This window comes from Oryctolagus cuniculus, chromosome 8 (genome assembly GCF_051225735.1).
Source record: "Oryctolagus cuniculus isolate XC-2025 breed Fujian yellow rabbit chromosome 8, ASM5122573v1, whole genome shotgun sequence".
Classification (NCBI taxonomy): Eukaryota; Metazoa; Chordata; class Mammalia; order Lagomorpha; family Leporidae; genus Oryctolagus; species Oryctolagus cuniculus.
The window spans coordinates 141,190,203-141,212,305 of NC_142874.1; the positions used below are offsets into that span (position 1 = coordinate 141,190,203).

Sequence of the window (22,103 nt, forward strand, 5' to 3'; positions counted from 1 at the left end):
TTGTCCTTCCAATGGTTCACTCCCCAAATTGCCACAACACATGATCTGTGCCTATCCACATCCTTGAGCCAGAAGCTTCTTCCAGGTCTGCCATGTGTGTGCAGAGGCCCAAGGTTGCAAGCCACCTTGTCCTGCTTTCCCAGGCCATAGCAGAGAGCTGGATCGGAAGTCAAGCAGCTGGGACTTGAACCGGCGCCCATATGGGATGCCAGCACGGCAGGCGGCGGCTTTCCCTGCTCTGCCACAGTGCCGGCCCCTCCATGATGTGCTGGTATGTGCTTCCATTTCTGAAATGCAAACAAAGAAGAACGCTGGAAAGACTAAGAGTGGAAAATAGGTTTCTTTATTTGGTAAACCCTTAGAAAGGCATACTTTAATTTCCTTGGTTTAGTTTTACAGTTTTAATTTAGTTACTTTATTTCAAACAAGGTACACACACACACACACACACACACACACAACTGTTTGAAAACACATTTCACAGTTAACTCTCCTAATGCAATTCATTCAGGACAGAGGTCCTGTGTGGGAGGTTAGTACGCTGTGATTTCAGTTGTGAGTTTAACAAACACAAACTGTGGCGATTCTGGAGGATGAAGGGCTCCTGTTCAGGAGCTTGGGATGATCACACAATGTGGTTGATGCTTCAAGACAATGGTTGATTTCCAGAGGCTCCTAGTAGGTGCAACGAAACTCCCAGGGACTGTGACAACCTGAGGTCATACATTGTGGTAAGAGAGAGGGCCATGAGGTTCGCCCTCACGATTGACTTGGAGAAATCTGTCACCAAGACTTCCATGAGAGGTGATGGAGAGGAAAGCATGAAGCAGGATTGTTTGTAGCCAAAGGAGAAGGAGGCCATTATTCCCCATCTTTCTCAGCTGCTTCAGAATTCCTTCATGAAGCAGAGAGTTCTGTGCCTCCAATCTCAACAATTGCTTAGCGACATGACACGCTGGAAAGCACACATCTCGATCCAACATTGTGGCCTCACACAAAACACAGTCTCTCACCCCTTGCAAATGCAGAAGACATAGACATTTGGTTCCAACCTAAGCTTCCAATTCACACCTAGGACAGTTCATAAGGACAAACCCTTTGCCCTTGCAAATACAAACACTTAACTCGTGCACTGTCACCCAACCACATAATCGTGAAGTCCTCTTGCACTAACGTCAGCGGAACAGCAACAACAGAGGCCTCTTTGCAGGTTTGTTCTTCCTCTTGGGAGGTTTGCTCCTTCCTCCCGGACAAGGGAGGTTGCCAGGATTCATGGCTACCTGCTGAGTGATGTGCCCAGCTGCCCCGTGCAGCAGGGCCCTTTCCTGGTCAGGATGGTGCTTCCTCATCCCTGCGGCAGATCTTGCCTGGTGAATTACGATCGCATTGCTGGGCAGCGTGGGCTCCACTGTCCTGAGGCTGAATGCACTCCTTGGTGTGTTCTGGGCTTGGAGGGCTTGCCACGCATCCAAGGTCAAGTCCTGAGTTGTTTGCTCCAAGTGCTCCTCTGACTCTCCAGCTTCAAGAGGGGAAGGCCTTTCAAGCTCTCCTGGTGTATGGCCACGTGTGTTTGCAGCCTCCAAGTCGGAGGGTCCCCTGCCTGGAGACACTGTCCCATGTTCTCCTCCAACTCCACTCTTGCGGACATAAAATAGCACGTAGGCACTTTGATTCAGGACACAAGTGGTGTCACAGGCAGTGACCTTCGCATCATCCATTTTATACCAGTGGCCACTGCCAGCTTTGACATAGCAGAAGTAGTGTCCTGATTGACACCTCAAGCCAACGTGGACGAGAACCGCATAGAGAACATAGTCCAGTGGCCTCCCGTTCTGCTGAGACATGTAAGGTCTCATGTCCAGGCACTCGGGATAGTGCACTTGTCCTCCAAGTTTCTCACCCGTGAACTCAGAAAACCGTTTCAATACAAAGAGAAGCACCTTGCCAGCCGATTGCAAGGTGAGTGTCTTGGAAGCAGCTGTCTTCTGTAGGCAGGTAGCACAGTGATAGGCGTTTTCTCCAGCTAGCTCTTCAGGTTGCACCAAGTGCTGCAAAGCTTGCTCCACACTGTCGGCTGTCTTGATATCCAACGCGATCTCCAGGTAAGGGTCCAAGGTTTCTGAAATGCCTTGGCACTGGAGACATTGGATTTGAGACCTCCAGTGTCCTCCCACTATCTGCTGGGATGGAGATTGGTCCTCTTGGGGACCCACCCCGTCCGTGAGCCCAGGCAGACCTGCTGCCTTCAGGACATCCAGAGCAAACATCAGAAATTCGTGGGCGTCTTCCTGCCTGTTTGTGTGAAAGCCAGCAGCCAGCACTTGACAGGGCTGGATCACGTCGCCAGGACTGTGCAGGGCCCAGAGAAAGTGCGTTTCCACGGCACACAGAATGCAGCGATCCGAACGATGACAGCTTTGAGAATGCACCTGGGACAGCATATAGTTGGCGAGGGGTGGGGTATACGTGAGACACTGCAGGGCTGCATTCAGGTAGCAGGTGTTGCCCGTATTCTGCAGACCGGCCCCAATGCCATAAGGTCTCTTCCAGCTGCAGCTCAGAGAAGCTCCTCCACTGGGAGCCAGATGGGTCGCCCCCGAAGCCAAATCACTTTGCAGCGGGAGCTCTTTCTGAGGTGAGGGTGGTGATTTCCCTGGGAGACAAACACCACCATGAGTATCATCCCCCTCTGAGCTAGAATGGGAAAGTTGGCGTGTTGGCAAGTCATTAAAGTGGAACTCACCTTCCTTGAGAGGTGAAGCAGCCATCATGTCTCCAGGAGCCACTGTCACAAGGCAGCAAGATGCTTCCACCTCTGAGACTGGCATCCAAGGACCACCTGTTCCTCTCCCCCCTCCTTTTATAGTCCACACTGCATGCCACACCCTGGACCTGCTACAGGACCCACCCATCCGCTTCCAGCCCTTGATGGGATTAGGGGCTTTAGGGTGTGGTCTCACGCCCTCACAGCCTCTGGGCCTTCACCGCTTGATTCCACTACCTGGGGGGGATGCATGTGAAGGATAAGGCTTTCATGTGCCTTGTGGAACTTGGTGATGTGCCATGATGTGCTTCTATGTGCCTTGGAGTTCTTCAAGGAAAACAAAGAAGAATGCTGGAGAGACTGATGGCTGAAAGCAGGTTTTGGTTTTCAGTTTGCTGAGCCCTTATAAAGGAACATTTTAACTTTTGTTTAGTTGTGCAATTCTGTACATATTCTCCAAAGAAGCTTTTTACGTATGGAATACAACCCTTCCAACCCTTCTCCTCATTCATCTGCCATTCCCCGTCCCATTCTCCATTAAGATATATTTTCTTCTTTTCTAAATGGTTCTTTATTTATTGGAAAGTCAGAGTTACACAGAGCGAGGAGAGGCAGAGAGAGAGAGAGAAAGAGAGAGAAAGAGAGAGAGAGGGTTCCATCCGATTACTCACTCCCCTACTGGCCTAAAAAGCAAGAGTTGCACCAATCTGAAGCCAGGAGACAGAGGCTTCCTCCATGTCTCCCATGCAGGAACAGTCGGCCAAGGGCTTGGGCCATCTTGTCCTGCTCTCCAAGGCCATAACAGAGAGCTAGATTGCAAGTGGAGCAGCCGGGTCTCAAACCAGTGCCCATACGGGATGCTGGCATTTCAGGACAGGGCGTTAACCCACTGCACCACAACGATGGCCCCTATACTACTTTTCTAAGATTTCCATATGAATTTGAAAGGTGCTGTTATGTAGAGGCACAGGGAGGGACGCATGAAGGGAGCGAGACTGAGAGAGAGAGAGAGAGTGAGAGAGAGAGAGAGGTTGTCCTTCCAATGGTTCACTCCCCAAATTGCCACAACACATGATCTGTGCCTATCCACATCCTTGAGCCAGAAGCTTCTTCCAGGTCTGCCATGTGTGTCCAGAGGCCCAAGGTTGCAAGCCACCTTGTCCTGCTTTCCCAGGCCATAGCAGAGAGCTGGATCGGAAGTCAAGCAGCTGGGACTTGAACCGGCGCCCATATGGGATGCCAGCACGGCAGGCGGCGGCTTTCCCTGCTCTGCCACAGTGCCGGCCCCTCCATGATGTGCTGGTATGTGCTTCCATTTCTGAAATGCAAACAAAGAAGAACGCTGGAAAGACTAAGAGTGGAAAATAGGTTTCTTTATTTGGTAAACCCTTAGAAAGGCATACTTTAATTTCCTTGGTTTAGTTTTACAGTTTTAATTTAGTTACTTTATTTCAAACAAGGTACACACACACACACACACACACACAACTGTTTGAAAACACATTTCACAGTTAACTCTCCTAATGCAATTCATTCAGGACAGAGGTCCTGTGTGGGAGGTTAGTACGCTGTGATTTCAGTTGTGAGTTTAACAAACACAAACTGTGGCGATTCTGGAGGATGAAGGGCTCCTGTTCAGGAGCTTGGGATGATCACACAATGTGGTTGATGCTTCAAGACAATGGTTGATTTCCAGAGGCTCCTAGTAGGTGCAACGAAACTCCCAGGGACTGTGACAACCTGAGGTCATACATTGTGGTAAGAGAGAGGGCCATGAGGTTCGCCCTCACGATTGACTTGGAGAAATCTGTCACCAAGACTTCCATGAGAGGTGATGGAGAGGAAAGCATGAAGCAGGATTGTTTGTAGCCAAAGGAGAAGGAGGCCATTATTCCCCATCTTTCTCAGCTGCTTCAGAATTCCTTCATGAAGCAGAGAGTTCTGTGCCTCCAATCTCAACAATTGCTTAGCGACATGACACGCTGGAAAGCACACATCTCGATCCAACATTGTGGCCTCACACAAAACACAGTCTCTCACCCCTTGCAAATGCAGAAGACATAGACATTTGGTTCCAACCTAAGCTTCCAATTCACACCTAGGACAGTTCATAAGGACAAACCCTTTGCCCTTGCAAATGCAAACACTTAACTCGTGCACTGTCACCCAACCACATAATCGTGAAGTCCTCTTGCACTAACGTCAGCGGAACAGCAACAACAGAGGCCTCTTTGCAGGTTTGTTCTTCCTCTTGGGAGGTTTGCTCCTTCCTCCCGGACAAGGGAGGTTGCCAGGATTCATGGCTACCTGCTGAGTGATGTGCCCAGCTGCCCCGTGCAGCAGGGCCCTTTCCTGGTCAGGATGGTGCTTCCTCATCCCTGCGGCAGATCTTGCCTGGTGAATTACGATCGCATTGCTGGGCAGCGTGGGCTCCACTGTCCTGAGGCTGAATGCACTCCTTGGTCTGTTCTGGGCTTGGAGGGATTGCCACGCATCCTAGGTCAAGTCCTGAGTTGTTTGCTCCAAGTGCTCCTCTGACTCTCCAGCTTCAAGAGGGGAAGGCCTTTCAAGCTCTCCTGGTGTATGGCCACGTGTGTTTGCAGCCTCCAAGTCGGAGGGTCCCCTGCCTGGAGACACTGTCCCATGTTCTCCTCCAACTCCACTCTTGCGGACATAAAATAGCACGTAGGCACTTTGATTCAGGACACAAGTGGTGTCACAGGCAGTGACCTTCGCATCATCCATTTTATACCAGTGGCCACTGCCAGCTTTGACATAGCAGAAGTAGTGTCCTGATTGACACCTCAAGCCAACGTGGACGAGAACCGCATAGAGAACATAGTCCAGTGGCCTCCCGTTCTGCTGAGACATGTAAGGTCTCATGTCCAGGCACTCGGGATAGTGCACTTGTCCTCCAAGTTTCTCACCCGTGAACTCAGAAAACCGTTTCAATACAAAGAGAAGCACCTTGCCAGCCGATTGCAAGGTGAGTGTCTTGGAAGCAGCTGTCTTCTGTAGGCAGGTAGCACAGTGATAGGCGTTTTCTCCAGCTAGCTCTTCAGGTTGCACCAAGTGCTGCAAAGCTTGCTCCACACTGTCGGCTGTCTTGATATCCAACGCGATCTCCAGGTAAGGGTCCAAGGTTTCTGAAATGCCTTGGCACTGGAGACATTGGATTTGAGACCTCCAGTGTCCTCCCACTATCTGCTGGGATGGAGATTGGTCCTCTTGGGGACCCACCCCGTCCGTGAGCCCAGGCAGACCTGCTGCCTTCAGGACATCCAGAGCAAACATCAGAAATTCGTGGGCGTCTTCCTGCCTGTTTGTGTGAAAGCCAGCAGCCAGCACTTGACAGGGCTGGATCACGTCGCCAGGACTGTGCAGGGCCCAGAGAAAGTGCGTTTCCACGGCACACAGAATGCAGCGATCCGAACGACGACAGCTTTGAGAATGCACCTGGGACAGCATATAGTTGGCGAGGGGTGGGGTATACGTGAGACACTGCAGGGCTGCATTCAGGTAGCAGGTGTTGCCCGTATTCTGCAGACCGGCCCCAATGCCATAAGGTCTCTTCCAGCTGCAGCTCAGAGAAGCTCCTCCACTGGGAGCCAGATGGGTCGCCCCCGAAGCCAAATCACTTTGCAGCGGGAGCTCTTTCTGAGGTGAGGGTGGTGATTTCCCTGGGAGACAAACACCACCATGAGTATCATCCCCCTCTGAGCTAGAATGGGAAAGTTGGCGTGTTGGCAAGTCATTAAAGTGGAACTCACCTTCCTTGAGAGGTGAAGCAGCCATCATGTCTCCAGGAGCCACTGTCACAAGGCAGCAAGATGCTTCCACCTCTGAGACTGGCATCCAAGGACCACCTGTTCCTCTCCCCCCTCCTTTTATAGTCCACACTGCATGCCACACCCTGGACCTGCTACAGGACCCACCCATCCGCTTCCAGCCCTTGATGGGATTAGGGGCTTTAGGGTGTGGTCTCACGCCCTCACAGCCTCTGGGCCTTCACCGCTTGATTCCACTACCTGGGGGGGATGCATGTGAAGGATAAGGCTTTCATGTGCCTTGTGGAACTTGGTGATGTGCCATGATGTGCTTCTATGTGCCTTGGAGTTCTTCAAGGAAAACAAAGAAGAATGCTGGAGAGACTGATGGCTGAAAGCAGGTTTTGGTTTTCAGTTTGCTGAGCCCTTATAAAGGAACATTTTAACTTTTGTTTAGTTGTGCAATTCTGTACATATTCTCCAAAGAAGCTTTTTACGTATGGAATACAACCCTTCCAACCCTTCTCCTCATTCATCTGCCATTCCCCGTCCCATTCTCCATTAAGATATATTTTCTTCTTTTCTAAATGGTTCTTTATTTATTGGAAAGTCAGAGTTACACAGAGCGAGGAGAGGCAGAGAGAGAGAGAGAAAGAGAGAGAAAGAGAGAGAGAGGGTTCCATCCGATTACTCACTCCCCTACTGGCCTAAAAAGCAAGAGTTGCACCAATCTGAAGCCAGGAGACAGAGGCTTCCTCCATGTCTCCCATGCAGGAACAGTCGGCCAAGGGCTTGGGCCATCTTGTCCTGCTCTCCAAGGCCATAACAGAGAGCTAGATTGCAAGTGGAGCAGCCGGGTCTCAAACCAGTGCCCATACGGGATGCTGGCATTTCAGGACAGGGCGTTAACCCACTGCACCACAACGATGGCCCCTATACTACTTTTCTAAGATTTCCATATGAATTTGAAAGGTGCTGTTATGTAGAGGCACAGGGAGGGACGCATGAAGGGAGCGAGACTGAGAGAGAGAGAGAGAGTGAGAGAGAGAGAGAGGTTGTCCTTCCAATGGTTCACTCCCCAAATTGCCACAACACATGATCTGTGCCTATCCACATCCTTGAGCCAGAAGCTTCTTCCAGGTCTGCCATGTGTGTCCAGAGGCCCAAGGTTGCAAGCCACCTTGTCCTGCTTTCCCAGGCCATAGCAGAGAGCTGGATCGGAAGTCAAGCAGCTGGGACTTGAACCGGCGCCCATATGGGATGCCAGCACGGCAGGCGGCGGCTTTCCCTGCTCTGCCACAGTGCCGGCCCCTCCATGATGTGCTGGTATGTGCTTCCATTTCTGAAATGCAAACAAAGAAGAACGCTGGAAAGACTAAGAGTGGAAAATAGGTTTCTTTATTTGGTAAACCCTTAGAAAGGCATACTTTAATTTCCTTGGTTTAGTTTTACAGTTTTAATTTAGTTACTTTATTTCAAACAAGGTACACACACACACAAACACACACACACACACAACTGTTTGAAAACACATTTCACAGTTAACTCTCCTAATGCAATTCATTCAGGACAGAGGTCCTGTGTGGGAGGTTAGTACGCTGTGATTTCAGTTGTGAGTTTAACAAACACAAACTGTGGCGATTCTGGAGGATGAAGGGCTCCTGTTCAGGAGCTTGGGATGATCACACAATGTGGTTGATGCTTCAAGACAATGGTTGATTTCCAGAGGCTCCTAGTAGGTGCAACGAAACTCCCAGGGACTGTGACAACCTGAGGTCATACATTGTGGTAAGAGAGAGGGCCATGAGGTTCGCCCTCACGATTGACTTGGAGAAATCTGTCACCAAGACTTCCATGAGAGGTGATGGAGAGGAAAGCATGAAGCAGGATTGTTTGTAGCCAAAGGAGAAGGAGGCCATTATTCCCCATCTTTCTCAGCTGCTTCAGAATTCCTTCATGAAGCAGAGAGTTCTGTGCCTCCAATCTCAACAATTGCTTAGCGACATGACACGCTGGAAAGCACACATCTCGATCCAACATTGTGGCCTCACACAAAACACAGTCTCTCACCCCTTGCAAATGCAGAAGACATAGACATTTGGTTCCAACCTAAGCTTCCAATTCACACCTAGGACAGTTCATAAGGACAAACCCTTTGCCCTTGCAAATACAAACACTTAACTCGTGCACTGTCACCCAACCACATAATCGTGAAGTCCTCTTGCACTAACGTCAGCGGAACAGCAACAACAGAGGCCTCTTTGCAGGTTTGTTCTTCCTCTTGGGAGGTTTGCTCCTTCCTCCCGGACAAGGGAGGTTGCCAGGATTCATGGCTACCTGCTGAGTGATGTGCCCAGCTGCCCCGTGCAGCAGGGCCCTTTCCTGGTCAGGATGGTGCTTCCTCATCCCTGCGGCAGATCTTGCCTGGTGAATTACGATCGCATTGCTGGGCAGCGTGGGCTCCACTGTCCTGAGGCTGAATGCACTCCTTGGTGTGTTCTGGGCTTGGAGGGCTTGCCACGCATCCAAGGTCAAGTCCTGAGTTGTTTGCTCCAAGTGCTCCTCTGACTCTCCAGCTTCAAGAGGGGAAGGCCTTTCAAGCTCTCCTGGTGTATGGCCACGTGTGTTTGCAGCCTCCAAGTCGGAGGGTCCCCTGCCTGGAGACACTGTCCCATGTTCTCCTCCAACTCCACTCTTGCGGACATAAAATAGCACGTAGGCACTTTGATTCAGGACACAAGTGGTGTCACAGGCAGTGACCTTCGCATCATCCATTTTATACCAGTGGCCACTGCCAGCTTTGACATAGCAGAAGTAGTGTCCTGATTGACACCTCAAGCCAACGTGGACGAGAACCGCATAGAGAACATAGTCCAGTGGCCTCCCGTTCTGCTGAGACATGTAAGGTCTCATGTCCAGGCACTCGGGATAGTGCACTTGTCCTCCAAGTTTCTCACCCGTGAACTCAGAAAACCGTTTCAATACAAAGAGAAGCACCTTGCCAGCCGATTGCAAGGTGAGTGTCTTGGAAGCAGCTGTCTTCTGTAGGCAGGTAGCACAGTGATAGGCGTTTTCTCCAGCTAGCTCTTCAGGTTGCACCAAGTGCTGCAAAGCTTGCTCCACACTGTCGGCTGTCTTGATATCCAACGCGATCTCCAGGTAAGGGTCCAAGGTTTCTGAAATGCCTTGGCACTGGAGACATTGGATTTGAGACCTCCAGTGTCCTCCCACTATCTGCTGGGATGGAGATTGGTCCTCTTGGGGACCCACCCCGTCCGTGAGCCCAGGCAGACCTGCTGCCTTCAGGACATCCAGAGCAAACATCAGAAATTCGTGGGCGTCTTCCTGCCTGTTTGTGTGAAAGCCAGCAGCCAGCACTTGACAGGGCTGGATCACGTCGCCAGGACTGTGCAGGGCCCAGAGAAAGTGCGTTTCCACGGCACACAGAATGCAGCGATCCGAACGACGACAGCTTTGAGAATGCACCTGGGACAGCATATAGTTGGCGAGGGGTGGGGTATACGTGAGACACTGCAGGGCTGCATTCAGGTAGCAGGTGTTGCCCGTATTCTGCAGACCGGCCCCAATGCCATAAGGTCTCTTCCAGCTGCAGCTCAGAGAAGCTCCTCCACTGGGAGCCAGATGGGTCGCCCCCGAAGCCAAATCACTTTGCAGCGGGAGCTCTTTCTGAGGTGAGGGTGGTGATTTCCCTGGGAGACAAACACCACCATGAGTATCATCCCCCTCTGAGCTAGAATGGGAAAGTTGGCGTGTTGGCAAGTCATTAAAGTGGAACTCACCTTCCTTGAGAGGTGAAGCAGCCATCATGTCTCCAGGAGCCACTGTCACAAGGCAGCAAGATGCTTCCACCTCTGAGACTGGCATCCAAGGACCACCTGTTCCTCTCCCCCCTCCTTTTATAGTCCACACTGCATGCCACACCCTGGACCTGCTACAGGACCCACCCATCCGCTTCCAGCCCTTGATGGGATTAGGGGCTTTAGGGTGTGGTCTCACGCCCTCACAGCCTCTGGGCCTTCACCGCTTGATTCCACTACCTGGGGAAGATGCATGTGAAGGATAAGGCTTTCATGTGCCTTGTGGAACTTGGTGATGTGCCATGATGTGCTTCTATGTGCCTTGGAGTTCTTCAAGGAAAACAAAGAAGAATGCTGGAGAGACTGATGGCTGAAAGCAGGTTTTGGGTTTCAGTTTGCTGAGCCCTTATAAAGGAACATTTTAACTTTTGTTTAGTTTTGCAATTCTGTACATATTCTCCAAAGAAGCTTTTTACGTATGGAATACAACCCTTCCAACCCTTCTCCTCATTCATCTGCCATTCCCCGTCCCATTCTCCATTAAGATATATTTTCTTCTTTTTTAAATGGTTCTTTATTTATTGGAAAGTCAGAGTTACACAGAGCGAGGAGAGGCAGAGAGAGAGAGAGAAAGAGAGAGAAAGAGAGAGGGAGGGTTCCATCCGATTACTCACTCCCCTACTGGCCTAAAAAGCAAGAGTTGCACCAATCTGAAGCCAGGAGACAGAGGCTTCCTCCATGTCTCCCATGCAGGAACAGTCGGCCAAGGGCTTGGGCCATCTTGTCCTGCTCTCCAAGGCCATAACAGAGAGCTAGATTGCAAGTGGAGCAGCCGGGTCTCAAACCAGTGCCCATACGGGATGCTGGCATTTCAGGACAGGGCGTTAACCCACTGCACCACAACGATGGCCCCTATACTACTTTTCTAAGATTTCCATATGAATTTGAAAGGTGCTGTTATGTAGAGGCACAGGGAGGGACGCATGAAGGGAGCGAGACTGAGAGAGAGAGAGAGAGTGAGAGAGAGAGAGAGGTTGTCCTTCCAATGGTTCACTCCCCAAATTGCCACAACACATGATCTGTGCCTATCCACATCCTTGAGCCAGAAGCTTCTTCCAGGTCTGCCATGTGTGTCCAGAGGCCCAAGGTTGCAAGCCACCTTGTCCTGCTTTCCCAGGCCATAGCAGAGAGCTGGATCGGAAGTCAAGCAGCTGGGACTTGAACCGGCGCCCATATGGGATGCCAGCACGGCAGGCGGCGGCTTTCCCTGCTCTGCCACAGTGCCGGCCCCTCCATGATGTGCTGGTATGTGCTTCCATTTCTGAAATGCAAACAAAGAAGAACGCTGGAAAGACTAAGAGTGGAAAATAGGTTTCTTTATTTGGTAAACCCTTAGAAAGGCATACTTTAATTTCCTTGGTTTAGTTTTACAGTTTTAATTTAGTTACTTTATTTCAAACAAGGTACACACACACACACACACACACACACAACTGTTTGAAAACACATTTCACAGTTAACTCTCCTAATGCAATTCATTCAGGACAGAGGTCCTGTGTGGGAGGTTAGTATGCTGTGATTTCAGTTGTGAGTTTAACAAACACAAACTGTGGCGATTCTGGAGGATGAAGGGCTCCTGTTCAGGAGCTTGGGATGATCACACAATGTGGTTGATGCTTCAAGACAATGGTTGATTTCCAGAGGCTCCTAGTAGGTGCAACGAAACTCCCAGGGACTGTGACAACCTGAGGTCATACATTGTGGTAAGAGAGAGGGCCATGAGGTTCGCCCTCACGATTGACTTGGAGAAATCTGTCACCAAGACTTCCATGAGAGGTGATGGAGAGGAAAGCATGAAGCAGGATTGTTTGTAGCCAAAGGAGAAGGAGGCCATTATTCCCCATCTTTCTCAGCTGCTTCAGAATTCCTTCATGAAGCAGAGAGTTCTGTGCCTCCAATCTCAACAATTGCTTAGCGACATGACACGCTGGAAAGCACACATCTCGATCCAACATTGTGGCCTCACACAAAACACAGTCTCTCACCCCTTGCAAATGCAGAAGACATAGACATTTGGTTCCAACCTAAGCTTCCAATTCACACCTAGGACAGTTCATAAGGACAAACCCTTTGCCCTTGCAAATACAAACACTTAACTCGTGCACTGTCACCCAACCACATAATCGTGAAGTCCTCTTGCACTAACGTCAGCGGAACAGCAACAACAGAGGCCTCTTTGCAGGTTTGTTCTTCCTCTTGGGAGGTTTGCTCCTTCCTCCCGGACAAGGGAGGTTGCCAGGATTCATGGCTACCTGCTGAGTGATGTGCCCAGCTGCCCCGTGCAGCAGGGCCCTTTCCTGGTCAGGATGGTGCTTCCTCATCCCTGCGGCAGATCTTGCCTGGTGAATTACGATCGCATTGCTGGGCAGCGTGGGCTCCACTGTCCTGAGGCTGAATGCACTCCTTGGTGTGTTCTGGGCTTGGAGGGCTTGCCACGCATCCAAGGTCAAGTCCTGAGTTGTTTGCTCCAAGTGCTCCTCTGACTCTCCAGCTTCAAGAGGGGAAGGCCTTTCAAGCTCTCCTGGTGTATGGCCACGTGTGTTTGCAGCCTCCAAGTCGGAGGGTCCCCTGCCTGGAGACACTGTCCCATGTTCTCCTCCAACTCCACTCTTGCGGACATAAAATAGCACGTAGGCACTTTGATTCAGGACACAAGTGGTGTCACAGGCAGTGACCTTCGCATCATCCATTTTATACCAGTGGCCACTGCCAGCTTTGACATAGCAGAAGTAGTGTCCTGATTGACACCTCAAGCCAACGTGGACGAGAACCGCATAGAGAACATAGTCCAGTGGCCTCCCGTTCTGCTGAGACATGTAAGGTCTCATGTCCAGGCACTCGGGATAGTGCACTTGTCCTCCAAGTTTCTCACCCGTGAACTCAGAAAACCGTTTCAATACAAAGAGAAGCACCTTGCCAGCCGATTGCAAGGTGAGTGTCTTGGAAGCAGCTGTCTTCTGTAGGCAGGTAGCACAGTGATAGGCGTTTTCTCCAGCTAGCTCTTCAGGTTGCACCAAGTGCTGCAAAGCTTGCTCCACACTGTCGGCTGTCTTGATATCCAACGCGATCTCCAGGTAAGGGTCCAAGGTTTCTGAAATGCCTTGGCACTGGAGACATTGGATTTGAGACCTCCAGTGTCCTCCCACTATCTGCTGGGATGGAGATTGGTCCTCTTGGGGACCCACCCCGTCCGTGAGCCCAGGCAGACCTGCTGCCTTCAGGACATCCAGAGCAAACATCAGAAATTCGTGGGCGTCTTCCTGCCTGTTTGTGTGAAAGCCAGCAGCCAGCACTTGACAGGGCTGGATCACGTCGCCAGGACTGTGCAGGGCCCAGAGAAAGTGCGTTTCCACGGCACACAGAATGCAGCGATCCGAACGACGACAGCTTTGAGAATGCACCTGGGACAGCATATAGTTGGCGAGGGGTGGGGTATACGTGAGACACTGCAGGGCTGCATTCAGGTAGCAGGTGTTGCCCGTATTCTGCAGACCGGCCCCAATGCCATAAGGTCTCTTCCAGCTGCAGCTCAGAGAAGCTCCTCCACTGGGAGCCAGATGGGTCGCCCCCGAAGCCAAATCACTTTGCAGCGGGAGCTCTTTCTGAGGTGAGGGTGGTGATTTCCCTGGGAGACAAACACCACCATGAGTATCATCCCCCTCTGAGCTAGAATGGGAAAGTTGGCGTGTTGGCAAGTCATTAAAGTGGAACTCACCTTCCTTGAGAGGTGAAGCAGCCATCATGTCTCCAGGAGCCACTGTCACAAGGCAGCAAGATGCTTCCACCTCTGAGACTGGCATCCAAGGACCACCTGTTCCTCTCCCCCCTCCTTTTATAGTCCACACTGCATGCCACACCCTGGACCTGCTACAGGACCCACCCATCCGCTTCCAGCCCTTGATGGGATTAGGGGCTTTAGGGTGTGGTCTCACGCCCTCACAGCCTCTGGGCCTTCACCGCTTGATTCCACTACCTGGGGGGGATGCATGTGAAGGATAAGGCTTTCATGTGCCTTGTGGAACTTGGTGATGTGCCATGATGTGCTTCTATGTGCCTTGGAGTTCTTCAAGGAAAACAAAGAAGAATGCTGGAGAGACTGATGGCTGAAAGCAGGTTTTGGTTTTCAGTTTGCTGAGCCCTTATAAAGGAACATTTTAACTTTTGTTTAGTTTTGCAATTCTGTACATATTCTCCAAAGAAGCTTTTTACGTATGGAATACAACCCTTCCAACCCTTCTCCTCATTCATCTGCCATTCCCCGTCCCATTCTCCATTAAGATATATTTTCTTCTTTTTTAAATGGTTCTTTATTTATTGGAAAGTCAGAGTTACACAGAGCGAGGAGAGGCAGAGAGAGAGAGAGAGAGAAAGAGAGAGGGAGGGTTCCATCCGATTACTCACTCCCCTACTGGCCTAAAAAGCAAGAGTTGCACCAATCTGAAGCCAGGAGACAGAGGCTTCCTCCATGTCTCCCATGCAGGAACAGTCGGCCAAGGGCTTGGGCCATCTTGTCCTGCTCTCCAAGGCCATAACAGAGAGCTAGATTGCAAGTGGAGCAGCCGGGTCTCAAACCAGTGCCCATACGGGATGCTGGCATTTCAGGACAGGGCGTTAACCCACTGCACCACAACGATGGCCCCTATACTACTTTTCTAAGATTTCCATATGAATTTGAAAGGTGCTGTTATGTAGAGGCACAGGGAGGGACGCATGAAGGGAGAGAGACTGAGAGAGAGAGAGAGAGAGAGAGAGAGATTGTCCTTCCAATGGTTCACTCCCCAAATTGCCACAACACATGATCTGTGCCTATCCACATCCTTGAGCCAGAAGCTTCTTCCAGGTCTGCCATGTGTGTCCAGAGGCCCAAGGTTGCAAGCCACCTTGTCCTGCTTTCCCAGGCCATAGCAGAGAGCTGGATCGGAAGTCAAGCAGCTGGGACTTGAACCGGCGCCCATATGGGATGCCAGCACGGCAGGCGGCGGCTTTCCCTGCTCTGCCACAGTGCCGGCCCCTCCATGATGTGCTGGTATGTGCTTCCATTTCTGAAATGCAAACAAAGAAGAACGCTGGAAAGACTAAGAGTGGAAAATAGGTTTCTTTATTTGGTAAACCCTTAGAAAGGCATACTTTAATTTCCTTGGTTTAGTTTTACAGTTTTAATTTAGTTACTTTATTTCAAACAAGGTACACACACACACACACACACACACACAACTGTTTGAAAACACATTTCACAGTTAACTCTCCTAATGCAATTCATTCAGGACAGAGGTCCTGTGTGGGAGGTTAGTACGCTGTGATTTCAGTTGTGAGTTTAACAAACACAAACTGTGGCGATTCTGGAGGATGAAGGGCTCCTGTTCAGGAGCTTGGGATGATCACACAATGTGGTTGATGCTTCAAGACAATGGTTGATTTCCAGAGGCTCCTAGTAGGTGCAACGAAACTCCCAGGGACTGTGACAACCTGAGGTCATACATTGTGGTAAGAGAGAGGGCCATGAGGTTCGCCCTCACGATTGACTTGGAGAAATCTGTCACCAAGACTTCCATGAGAGGTGATGGAGAGGAAAGCATGAAGCAGGATTGTTTGTAGCCAAAGGAGAAGGAGGCCATTATTCCCCATCTTTCTCAGCTGCTTCAGAATTCCTTCATGAAGCAGAGAGTTCTGTGCCTCCAATCTCAACAATTGCTTAGCGACATGACACGCTGGAAAGCACACATCTCGATCCAACATTGTGGCCTCACACAAAACACAGTCTCTCACCCCTTGCAAATGCAGAAGACATAGACATTTGGTTCCAACCTAAGCTTCCAATTCACACCTAGGACAGTTCATAAGGACAAACCCTTTGCCCTTGCAAATACAAACACTTAACTCGTGCACTGTCACCCAACCACATAATCGTGAAGTCCTCTTGCACTAACGTCAGCGGAACAGCAACAACAGAGGCCTCTTTGCAGGTTTGTTCTTCCTCTTGGGAGGTTTGCTCCTTCCTCCCGGACAAGGGAGGTTGCCAGGATTCATGGCTACCTGCTGAGTGATGTGCCCAGCTGCCCCGTGCAGCAGGGCCCTTTCCTGGTCAGGATGGTGCTTCCTCATCCCTGCGGCAGATCTTGCCTGGTGAATTACGATCGCATTGCTGGGCAGCGTGGGCTCCACTGTCCTGAGGCTGAATGCACTCCTTGGTGTGTTCTGGGCTTGGAGGGCTTGCCACGCATCCAAGGTCAAGTCCTGAGTTGTTTGCTCCAAGTGCTCCTCTGACTCTCCAGCTTCAAGAGGGGAAGGCCTTTCAAGCTCTCCTGGTGTATGGCCACGTGTGTTTGCAGCCTCCAAGTCGGAGGGTCCCCTGCCTGGAGACACTGTCCCATGTTCTCCTCCAACTCCACTCTTGCGGACATAAAATAGCACGTAGGCACTTTGATTCAGGACACAAGTGGTGTCACAGGCAGTGACCTTCGCATCATCCATTTTATACCAGTGGCCACTGCCAGCTTTGACATAGCAGAAGTAGTGTCCTGATTGACACCTCAAGCCAACGTGGACGAGAACCGCATAGAGAACATAGTCCAGTGGCCTCCCGTTCTGCTGAGACATGTAAGGTCTCATGTCCAGGCACTCGGGATAGTGCACTTGTCCTCCAAGTTTCTCACCCGTGAACTCAGAAAACCGTTTCAATACAAAGAGAAGCACCTTGCCAGCCGATTGCAAGGTGAGTGTCTTGGAAGCAGCTGTCTTCTGTAGGCAGGTAGCACAGTGATAGGCGTTTTCTCCAGCTAGCTCTTCAGGTTGCACCAAGTGCTGCAAAGCTTGCTCCACACTGTCGGCTGTCTTGATATCCAACGCGATCTCCAGGTAAGGGTCCAAGGTTTCTGAAATGCCTTGGCACTGGAGACATTGGATTTGAGACCTCCAGTGTCCTCCCACTATCTGCTGGGATGGAGATTGGTCCTCTTGGGGACCCACCCCGTCCGTGAGCCCAGGCAGACCTGCTGCCTTCAGGACATCCAGAGCAAACATCAGAAATTCGTGGGCGTCTTCCTGCCTGTTTGTGTGAAAGCCAGCAGCCAGCACTTGACAGGGCTGGATCACGTCGCCAGGACTGTGCAGGGCCCAGAGAAAGTGCGTTTCCACGGCACACAGAATGCAGCGATCCGAACGACGACAGCTTTGAGAATGCACCTGGGACAGCATATAGTTGGCGAGGGGTGGGGTATACGTGAGACACTGCAGGGCTGCATTCAGGTAGCAGGTGTTGCCCGTATTCTGCAGACCGGCCCCAATGCCATAAGGTCTCTTCCAGCTGCAGCTCAGAGAAGCTCCTCCACTGGGAGCCAGATGGGTCGCCCCCGAAGCCAAATCACTTTGCAGCGGGAGCTCTTTCTGAGGTGAGGGTGGTGATTTCCCTGGGAGACAAACACCACCATGAGTATCATCCCCCTCTGAGCTAGAATGGGAAAGTTGGCGTGTTGGCAAGTCATTAAAGTGGAACTCACCTTCCTTGAGAGGTGAAGCAGCCATCATGTCTCCAGGAGCCACTGTCACAAGGCAGCAAGATGCTTCCACCTCTGAGACTGGCATCCAAGGACCACCTGTTCCTCTCCCCCCTCCTTTTATAGTCCACACTGCATGCCACACCCTGGACCTGCTACAGGACCCACCCATCCGCTTCCAGCCCTTGATGGGATTAGGGGCTTTAGGGTGTGGTCTCACGCCCTCACAGCCTCTGGGCCTTCACCGCTTGATTCCACTACCTGGGGAAGATGCATGTGAAGGATAAGGCTTTCATGTGCCTTGTGGAACTTGGTGATGTGCCATGATGTGCTTCTATGTGCCTTGGAGTTCTTCAAGGAAAACAAAGAAGAATGCTGGAGAGACTGATGGCTGAAAGCAGGTTTTGGGTTTCAGTTTGCTGAGCCCTTATAAAGGAACATTTTAACTTTTGTTTAGTTTTGCAATTCTGTACATATGCTCCAAAGAAGCTTTTTACGTATGGAATACAACCCTTCCAACCCTTCTCCTCATTCATCTGCCATTCCCCGTCCCATTCTCCATTAAGATATATTTTCTTCTTTTTTAAATGGTTCTTTATTTATTGGAAAGTCAGAGTTACACAGAGCGAGGAGAGGCAGAGAGAGAGAGAGAGAAAGAGAGAGAAAGAGAGAGAGAGGGTTCCATCCGATTACTCACTCCCCTACTGGCCTAAAAAGCAAGAGTTGCACCAATCTGAAGCCAGGAGACAGAGGCTTCCTCCATGTCTCCCATGCAGGAACAGTCGGCCAAGGGCTTGGGCCATCTTGTCCTGCTCTCCAAGGCCATAACAGAGAGCTAGATTGCAAGTGGAGCAGCCGGGTCTCAAACCAGTGCCCATACGGGATGCTGGCATTTCAGGACAGGGCGTTAACCCACTGCACCACAACGATGGCCCCTATACTACTTTTCTAAGATTTCCATATGAATTTGAAAGGTGCTGTTATGTAGAGGCACAGGGAGGGACGCATGAAGGGAGAGAGACTGAGAGAGAGAGAGAGAGAGAGAGAGATTGTCCTTCCAATGGTTCACTCCCCAAATTGCCACAACACATGATCTGTGCCTATCCACATCCTTGAGCCAGAAGCTTCTTCCAGGTCTGCCATGTGTGTCCAGAGGCCCAAGGTTGCAAGCCACCTTGTCCTGCTTTCCCAGGCCATAGCAGAGAGCTGGATCGGAAGTCAAGCAGCTGGGACTTGAACCGGCGCCCATATGGGATGCCAGCACGGCAGGCGGCGGCTTTCCCTGCTCTGCCACAGTGCCGGCCCCTCCATGATGTGCTGGTATGTGCTTCCATTTCTGAAATGCAAACAAAGAAGAACGCTGGAAAGACTAAGAGTGGAAAATAGGTTTCTTTATTTGGTAAACCCTTAGAAAGGCATACTTTAATTTCCTTGGTTTAGTTTTACAGTTTTAATTTAGTTACTTTATTTCAAACAAGGTACACACACACACACACACACACACACAACTGTTTGAAAACACATTTCACAGTTAACTCTCCTAATGCAATTCATTCAGGACAGAGGTCCTGTGTGGGAGGTTAGTATGCTGTGATTTCAGTTGTGAGTTTAACAAACACAAACTGTGGCGATTCTGGAGGATGAAGGGCTCCTGTTCAGGAGCTTGGGATGATCACACAATGTGGTTGATGCTTCAAGACAATGGTTGATTTCCAGAGGCTCCTAGTAGGTGCAACGAAACTCCCAGGGACTGTGACAACCTGAGGTCATACATTGTGGTAAGAGAGAGGGCCATGAGGTTCGCCCTCACGATTGACTTGGAGAAATCTGTCACCAAGACTTCCATGAGAGGTGATGGAGAGGAAAGCATGAAGCAGGATTGTTTGTAGCCAAAGGAGAAGGAGGCCATTATTCCCCATCTTTCTCAGCTGCTTCAGAATTCCTTCATGAAGCAGAGAGTTCTGTGCCTCCAATCTCAACAATTGCTTAGCAACATGACACGCTGGAAAGCACACATCTCGATCCAACATTGTGGCCTCACACAAAACACAGTCTCTCACCCCTTGCAAATGCAGAAGACATAGACATTTGGTTCCAACCTAAGCTTCCAATTCACACCTAGGACAGTTCATAAGGACAAACCCTTTGCCCTTGCAAATACAAACACTTAACTCGTGCACTGTCACCCAACCACATAATCGTGAAGTCCTCTTGCACTAACGTCAGCGGAACAGCAACAACAGAGGCCTCTTTGCAGGTTTGTTCTTCCTCTTGGGAGGTTTGCTCCTTCCTCCCGGACAAGGGAGGTTGCCAGGATTCATGGCTACCTGCTGAGTGATGTGCCCAGCTGCCCCGTGCAGCAGGGCCCTTTCCTGGTCAGGATGGTGCTTCCTCATCCCTGCGGCAGATCTTGCCTGGTGAATTACGATCGCATTGCTGGGCAGCGTGGGCTCCACTGTCCTGAGGCTGAATGCACTCCTTGGTGTGTTCTGGGCTTGGAGGGATTGCCACGCATCCAAGGTCAAGTCCTGAGTTGTTTGCTCCAAGTGCTCCTCTGACTCTCCAGCTTCAAGAGGGGAAGGCCTTTCAAGCTCTCCTGGTGTATGGCCACGTGTGTTTGCAGCCTCCAAGTCGGAGGGTCCCCTGCCTGGAGACACTGTCCCATGTTCTCCTCCAACTCCACTCTTGCGGACATAAAATAGCACGTAGGCACTTTGATTCAGGACACAAGTGGTGTCACAGGCAGTGACCTTCGCATCATCCATTTTATACCAGTGGCCACTGCCAGCTTTGACATAGCAGAAGTAGTGTCCTGATTGACACCTCAAGCCAACGTGGACGAGAACCGCATAGAGAACATAGTCCAGTGGCCTCCCGTTCTGCTGAGACATGTAAGGTCTCATGTCCAGGCACTCGGGATAGTGCACTTGTCCCCCAAGTTTCTCACCCGTGAACTCAGAAAACCGTTTCAATACAAAGAGAAGCACCTTGCCAGCCGATTGCAAGGTGAGTGTCTTGGAAGCAGCTGTCTTCTGTAGGCAGGTAGCACAGTGATAGGCGTTTTCTCCAGCTAGCTCTTCAGGTTGCACCAAGTGCTGCAAAGCTTGCTCCACACTGTCGGCTGTCTTGATATCCAACGCGATCTCCAGGTAAGGGTCCAAGGTTTCTGAAATGCCTTGGCACTGGAGACATTGGATTTGAGACCTCCAGTGTCCTCCCACTATCTGCTGGGATGGAGATTGGTCCTCTTGGGGACCCACCCCGTCCGTGAGCCCAGGCAGACCTGCTGCCTTCAGGACATCCAGAGCAAACATCAGAAATTCGTGGGCGTCTTCCTGCCTGTTTGTGTGAAAGCCAGCAGCCAGCACTTGACAGGGCTGGATCACGTCGCCAGGACTGTGGAGGGCCCAGAGAAAGTGCGTTTCCACGGCACACAGAATGCAGCGATCCGAACGACGACAGCTTTGAGAATGCACCTGGGACAGCATATAGTTGGCGAGGGGTGGGGTATACGTGAGACACTGCAGGGCTGCATTCAGGTAGCAGGTGTTGCCCGTATTCTGCAGACCGGCCCCAATGCCATAAGGTCTCTTCCAGCTGCAGCTCAGAGAAGCTCCTCCACTGGGAGCCAGATGGGTCGCCCCCGAAGCCAAATCACTTTGCAGCGGGAGCTCTTTCTGAGGTGAGGGTGGTGATTTCCCTGGGAGACAAACACCACCATGAGTATCATCCCCCTCTGAGCTAGAATGGGAAAGTTGGCGTGTTGGCAAGTCATTAAAGTGGAACTCACCTTCCTTGAGAGGTGAAGCAGCCATCATGTCTCCAGGAGCCACTGTCACAAGGCAGCAAGATGCTTCCACCTCTGAGACTGGCATCCAAGGACCACCTGTTCCTCTCCCCCCTCCTTTTATAGTCCACACTGCATGCCACACCCTGGACCTGCTACAGGACCCACCCATCCGCTTCCAGCCCTTGATGGGATTAGGGGCTTTAGGGTGTGGTCTCACGCCCTCACAGCCTCTGGGCCTTCACCGCTTGATTCCACTACCTGGGGAAGATGCATGTGAAGGATAAGGCTTTCATGTGCCTTGTGGAACTTGGTGATGTGCCATGATGTGCTTCTATGTGCCTTGGAGTTCTTCAAGGAAAACAAAGAAGAATGCTGGAGAGACTGATGGCTGAAAGCAGGTTTTGGGTTTCA

General features: G+C 50.9%; 5 protein-coding genes and 1 pseudogene across 5 annotated transcripts; all 6 read right to left on the reverse strand.

Moving 5' to 3' along the window:
* Positions 1 to 1,175: 1,175 nt before the first annotated feature.
* Positions 1,176 to 2,768, reverse strand: LOC138843319 (ubiquitin carboxyl-terminal hydrolase 17-like protein 6). Its single transcript, XM_089301790.1, has 2 exons — positions 2,744 to 2,768; positions 1,176 to 2,653 (listed from the first exon to the last, which is right to left on the reverse strand). Exons 1-2 carry the CDS (start codon positions 2,766 to 2,768, stop codon positions 1,176 to 1,178), a joined length of 1,503 nt encoding a protein of 500 aa, XP_089157916.1.
* A 2,198-nt stretch (positions 2,769 to 4,966) lies between these two features.
* LOC138843320 (ubiquitin carboxyl-terminal hydrolase 17-like protein 13) lies at positions 4,967 to 6,559 on the reverse strand (annotated as a pseudogene).
* Positions 6,560 to 8,763: 2,204 nt separating this feature from the next.
* LOC138843321 (ubiquitin carboxyl-terminal hydrolase 17-like protein 13) lies at positions 8,764 to 10,356 on the reverse strand. The gene is made up of 2 exons (XM_089301791.1): positions 10,332 to 10,356; positions 8,764 to 10,241 (listed from the first exon to the last, which is right to left on the reverse strand). The coding sequence occupies exons 1-2, from the start codon at positions 10,354 to 10,356 to the stop codon at positions 8,764 to 8,766; spliced, it is 1,503 nt and encodes a 500-aa protein (XP_089157917.1).
* A 2,200-nt stretch (positions 10,357 to 12,556) lies between these two features.
* Positions 12,557 to 14,149, reverse strand: LOC138843322 (ubiquitin carboxyl-terminal hydrolase 17-like protein 13). Its single transcript, XM_089301792.1, has 2 exons — positions 14,125 to 14,149; positions 12,557 to 14,034 (listed from the first exon to the last, which is right to left on the reverse strand). Exons 1-2 carry the CDS (start codon positions 14,147 to 14,149, stop codon positions 12,557 to 12,559), a joined length of 1,503 nt encoding a protein of 500 aa, XP_089157918.1.
* A 2,188-nt stretch (positions 14,150 to 16,337) lies between these two features.
* On the reverse strand, positions 16,338 to 17,930 carry LOC138843337 (ubiquitin carboxyl-terminal hydrolase 17-like protein 13). The gene is made up of 2 exons (XM_070047143.2): positions 17,906 to 17,930; positions 16,338 to 17,815 (listed from the first exon to the last, which is right to left on the reverse strand). Exons 1-2 carry the CDS (start codon positions 17,928 to 17,930, stop codon positions 16,338 to 16,340), a joined length of 1,503 nt encoding a protein of 500 aa, XP_069903244.2.
* A 2,194-nt stretch (positions 17,931 to 20,124) lies between these two features.
* LOC138843338 (ubiquitin carboxyl-terminal hydrolase 17-like protein 13) lies at positions 20,125 to 21,717 on the reverse strand. Its single transcript, XM_070047144.2, has 2 exons — positions 21,693 to 21,717; positions 20,125 to 21,602 (listed from the first exon to the last, which is right to left on the reverse strand). Exons 1-2 carry the CDS (start codon positions 21,715 to 21,717, stop codon positions 20,125 to 20,127), a joined length of 1,503 nt encoding a protein of 500 aa, XP_069903245.2.
* Between the last annotated feature and the right edge of the window lie 386 nt (positions 21,718 to 22,103).